The sequence below is a fragment of the Narcine bancroftii genome, chromosome 1 (assembly GCF_036971445.1).
Source record: "Narcine bancroftii isolate sNarBan1 chromosome 1, sNarBan1.hap1, whole genome shotgun sequence".
Lineage (NCBI taxonomy): Eukaryota > Metazoa > Chordata > Chondrichthyes > Torpediniformes > Narcinidae > Narcine > Narcine bancroftii.
The window spans coordinates 409,158,730-409,164,729 of NC_091469.1; the positions used below are offsets into that span (position 1 = coordinate 409,158,730).

The 6,000-nt window shown below is 32.6% G+C and overlaps 1 protein-coding gene across 1 annotated transcript in view; it reads left to right on the forward strand.

Annotated features, from left to right (window-relative positions):
• Positions 1–5,159, forward strand: part of gpnmb (glycoprotein (transmembrane) nmb) — a 47,327-nt gene extending 42,168 nt beyond the window's left edge. The window contains exons 10-11 of the mRNA XM_069916058.1: positions 2,708–2,801; positions 4,867–5,159. Coding sequence (XP_069772159.1) covers positions 2,708–2,801; positions 4,867–5,032 — 260 coding nt within the window. The 3' untranslated portion in view covers positions 5,033–5,159. The remainder of the gene's footprint in view (positions 1–2,707; positions 2,802–4,866) is intronic.
• The last annotated feature ends 841 nt before the right edge of the window (positions 5,160–6,000 follow it).

Genomic DNA, 6,000 nt, shown 5'->3' on the forward strand with positions numbered 1-6,000 from the left:
TTCCATCAACAATTTAATCTTAAAAATTTCCTCTAAATCCTCCTTAAGTCATGTCCAAAAATATTTAATACCAAGTAGAATGTAAAAAGGAACCTTCTCCTTTATGACATCTAAAACATAAATCTGAAGAAATTAAATTATATCTCTTTAATTTTTCAGCAGTTAAATATAGCTCATGTATAAAATTATAATGAACTAATCCATATCTCATATTAACAATCTTTGTCATATTCTCTTTACATAAATTTCTCCGATCTTCCTGATCAATTGCTATTCCAAAATCTTTTTCCCACTTTAATCTAGATTTATGGAAATCTAATTTAGGCATTTTATTCTGTAATAATGAATAAATTTCAGATACAATTTTTTTCTTCCCGCCTTCCGTTAGTAAAATTTCAAATTTTGACTGCCTTGAAAATTTTGAAGGAACTTTACAAGGAATAGATTGAAAAAGATAATGTAGTCTAGAAAAAATATTTATCTTGATAAAATTAACTCTACATATTAATGTTATAGGTAAATCTTTCCATCTATTTAAGTCATTTTTAATTTTATGAAATAAAGATAAATAATTCAAATCATATAAATGATCTAAATTCTTATCCAATTTATTACTTAAATATTTAATTTGATCTGTCCATTTAAATGGGACTATCTTCTTACAATCAGTATAATCTGCATCAGTCAATTACAAAATCTCACTTTTCTCCCAATTAATTTTATAACCTGTATTGTTTCAATCTTTCATATAACGATTTTAAAGAATTTTGAGGTTCTGTATTTCCATTTTTAACTAACTATTTTAAGTACAAATAATTGATTAATATTGTAACTTTTCTGTATTTAAAATGCATTAAATCAATTTATTGTCTAAATTAGACCATCTCATTGAAGATACCATTTCATTCAATAGGAATAAGATAGTTGCTTTCGTTGTTTGAGGTTATATTGTCATTGGTTTTGGTCCAGAGTGATCTACACCACAACTAACTCTCTTTGCCTGCCTTTTGATCCATATTTCTTGATATCTGTATTTTTGGGAAATTTTACAGATTTCCATCTCTGAAGGTATCCTTCTGACTTGGGTCCTAAATCAGATATGTTCCGAATGTGTCCTTTAAAAGGAAATAACTGCTCTATTCACATTCTTTCAAATTATTTAATTATTAAAACATTTCAGTGAAATCATTTCTCAGCCCTACAAGGTAAAGGAAACACAGGTCATGTTTATATAAATAGTCTCCATAACCTAAACCTTAAAGATCTGGTTACATTCTGCTGAATCTGTGCTATGTCTTCCCACAGATCCTTGTATCCTTCCTAAAGTGTGGTGCCCAAAGGAGTCTGACTTAAATCTCTATAATTGAAACTCAATTTCCTTTCCTTTCAGTTTTAACTCTTTGAGATTAAAGTCCAGATTCCATTTAACTTTTTCATTACGCTTTATGTTTAGTATACTTGGATTCTCAAATTGCATTTCTTTTTCAGATTTTTACCATTAAAAAGATACTCTGATTTATTTTTCCTGCTTTTAAAGTAGCTGATCTTAGATTTTACCAGATCTGTCACAATTTTGCCCAATAGTTCACTCATCATTTAGGGTGGCCATTCCAAAGAAGGACATAGGTTACTATTTAATACACACACACACACACACACACACACACACACACACACACACACACACACACACACACACAGAATGTTTGTTGTTTTTGCAATACTGTTTAAATTAAACAAATGTAGTAACCTATGACTATGTCCTCCTTTCAAATGGCTACCCTACTTCCTGTCCAACTCTGCAATTTACTGCACCTCTTAAATCTGCAAATTTGAATTGCCCACTCTGCTGCTCTTTTCAATTCACTGGTATAGCTGGCACAAAGCAAAAGCCCTAGGAAATATTCCTAGGGGAAATCACATCATATCCTTCATCCCTCCAACCAAACTGCATAATGTTGAAGCCTGCAAATTTGCTTTAGAAGCATCCAACCTAATTGTTCAGGGTTAATAGAGGTTAGCCTGATAACAGGACCTTTGCTCCATGATTAATTGCATTTCTCTGAAATGCACTTGGGTTATTTTAATATTCCACCAAAATTTGTAAGAACTATACTTTGGGCTTTAAAGGCAGAATGGAGAAAAATTTCCAAGAAAAATATCAATAAACTCTTTAACATGCCGGGGGGGTTAAGGGCAGGTTGGATGGTAGATCAGTGCAAGAATTTAATCTGCTATCACAAAGAATTGCAATATAATTGAGGTTTGCTTATAAATTTATGGCCTTTATGCTCTGTGGCCTTTGCATTTTCATTGCCTTTTTTTGTAAGTATTCTCACTGGTTTACTAAATTAAACACGCAGACAAAAATACCAGAGTTTGCATGAATAGATTCATTTTCTTTATATAGGTTAAAACTATTCTGAATTTTTACCATCGATATGTTTATTTTGGCTTAATTTGTAATTTCCATTATGTTTTTATACTCTTTATTTTTTAGTATCAATCTTGTTATCCTTGGTGAAACCTGAAAAATAAGGAAATTGTCAAAAAAATCATAGAAATTAACACACTAGTTCTGTTGTGCACCATAGAGACCTAAACATTACTGTTCAGTCTAAACATCTCTCCAAATCCTCAGCTTGTTTCTTAAAATAAATCTTCATGAAGGCTCAGTAATAACCTAAGTTTTCATCTTTATTTACAGATTCTAACAGGACTGGTCCAAGCATGCAAGGTGTTTTAATATTTGGCACTTGCCTGGTGGCTCTTATCATTGCTGTAGCCTGTTTCCTTTACAAGTAAGTATGTAAGAAGTAATCATTGGGAAAATAAATAATTAGGCACAAGGCCAGACAAATTCGAAAACTTTTTTTCTGAAGATCTTTATTGTCATCTAGCTGATAGGAGAATTCAACTAAGAGTACACCTAACTTTCTATTTCCTTCTTGATAAACAAGTTTTCATTTCCTCAGTTGAATCTTAGAGGACTGAGTATGTTTTGTTTCCATAAAATTAAGTGTCATCACTTAAATGGAATTAATTTATTGTTGAGGGCAAATAGAATGTGGAATTATGTCTCATTTCTGTCCTAGGGTAAAATTCAAATGGGAAGACATATGGGAGTGGCAAGTCTTTAATCTGCTCACTGCAACAAGAGGAAGTGTTTAGTTGGGAAATTTGAGGGTTCCCTAGAAATTCGTCACAAATGTGGGACAGCATGATTCCCAAAATAGGCACTACTAATAATTCTAAAGCTTCCAAAAAAAAAGTAATTAAAAGCATATTAAGTCATTGAAGATGGTGAAAGGGCTGTGGCTCACCTTTGTTCTCATTGAAATATGTGGCACTTACTCTAGCTCCAGTATTGTTAAGTTTTGATTCAGTTGAGATCTACTGGATTAATCCTGCAACAAGGCCAACATTCTTCCAAAATTACTCTTCAGGAACCAAAATCAAGACTAAATTCCAAAAGTCTTAAATAAACCTTTACAAAGGAAGCATGCAAATAATTTTAATTAATAAATAAATATGATTTTGTCTAAATTTCCCATTTTCGGTACTTGGAATTTTAACATTCTTAGATCTGTAATTGATCTACACATAAGAATCATAAAATATTACAGGACAGAAAACAAGCCCTTTGTCCCTTCTAGTTTGTGTTGAACTATTATTCTGCACCCATTCCATATCCCTCCATACTGCACACCCCCCCTCCATCCAATTGAGCCTGCACTTCAGCTCATTCCATACTCCCTGTGTAAAGAAATTCCCCCTAATGTTCCTCTAAACTTCTCCCCTTTCATCCTTAACTCATGTCCTCTGGTTTTTATCTCCCATAACCTCAGTGGGGTAAAAGCCTTGCATTTACTCCATACCCATCATAATTTTGTATACCTCTACCAAATCTCCCCTCATTTTCCTATGGAATGAAGTCCTAACCTGTTTAACCTTTCCCTGTAACTCAATTCCTGAAGACTGGGCAACATCCTAATAAATCTTTGTATTCTTTCAATCTTATTGATATGTTTCCTGTGGATGGATGATCAAAACTGCACACAATATTCCCAGTTTAGCCTCACCAATGTTTTATACAATTTTATCAGAGCATCCTAAGTCCTCTACTCAATACTTTGATTTTTGAAGGACACTGTGCCAAGAGCTCTCTTTACGAACTTATCTACCTGTGACACCACTCTCATGGAATTATCTATCTATATTCCCAGGTACCCCTGTTCTGCCATATTCCTTAGTGCCCTTTCATTTACCGTGTATGTCCTACATTTACAAATCACACTTGTCACCATTAAATTCATCTGCAATTTTGCAGTCCATTTTTGCAGCTGGTCCAGATCCTTCTGTAAGCTTTGAAAGCCTTCCTTGCTGTCCACAACACCTCCAATCTTTGTGAATTCTGCAAACTTGCTGATCCAATTTACCACATTATCATCTACATCACTGATATAGATGACAAACAATCATGGAATATTAATTAGAGATGGTATATAATATCAGAAAATATTTCTTAATATTAAACCATAAAAGCAGTTCCTTGGTGAAACATTGATCATTAAAATGAACAAAATATAAACAAATATCTAAGTATTTGAAATCTTTTTTAAAATTATATTTTTTAAACAGTTGTATAAATGCAAATTTCTAATCATGTTGGTCATGATTACAAATAAAAATAAATGGTTTGAGGTCTTTTCATTTTCACATTGCAATCTAGAATGTTTCCTTTAAATTTTATTATTCATTTAAAGTCCAGCAATGACTTAATACGTGTGTTATTTGGGATGGTGGTATTTAAAGTGAAGGTTATGCAAAATTTGACTTACTAAGTTGGTGAAACTTATCTTCCAGGCGTTACAAAGAATATACACCAATTGTTAAGCGGATGAAGAACAGGAGTAAACAACTGATGGTGAACAATAGTAATGCTAGTGTGTACTTCACTAAACTGAATAATACACTCCTCTTTGGGAACGATGAGAAGAGCCCCCTATTGAAAAAAACTGCAATCATTTAATAATCTTCTCTCCCATGCAAATGCATTCTTCAAAGTAGTCTGCTTTTTGTTTAGTTATTCAAATTGTTTAAGCATACTTTGAATATGTTAATTTTCTCCTCCTTTTGAGTAAATGCTTGAAATTCAACTGTCCCCTCTTCCTTCCACAGCCTGGAGAGAAAACTATCTGCATTTACAAATATTATATCAATGTTCAACTCTAAATTTTGACAGTAATTTTCTCTTGTTTTTTTAAAATTCTCTAAGGAATAGTAAAATTCATTATTTTCTGCTACAAAATTATACGGTACTTTTATCCACCTATCACAGAGATGCAAAACAACAATTCTGTTTTCTGATATGTAGCTAAAAGAAACAGATTGCTTTTATCAGATGTCCAATAGTGTGATAATGTTTCTTGTGTTCATACTTTATACAAGAAAAATGTTTTGAGGGCCACCTGCAATGCATTTCTAATTACATCAAACAACCTTTACAATCAGATGGCTGGCAAACTAACAATCCTTGCGTCTTCCAGCTGTTTGTGAAGAGATCATTGGAAATAATTTAATGTAATAATAAACAATTAAACATCTTTGTTGTAATTTAGTCTTGTATTGATTTCAGATTAGGAAGTAGATTGCAAACATTAGTAGAGATTTAGCAGAGTTCTCTGTAACATTCAATTATCAGTGAAACTGTCCTTTGACCTGACGTATTAGCTCTAAAATATTTAATGCCTTTTGGTATTGCTTACCTCCTACCCACTCACTTGGCACAAAGATTTTATGATCAACAATGATCTAATGTATGCAGTTGATTTTCTTGTTACCAATCAAAGGAAGTCAAAGCTAATGCAGAGTTAGGGATAAGGGTTACCCGCCTCAGGTAGTTGATAAATCTCTATTCCAATTGAAAAATCATGTAGATTTGCACTTGTTTTCATAAGAAATAGGCATAAGCCATTTGGTCTTTTGGACCTCTTCCAC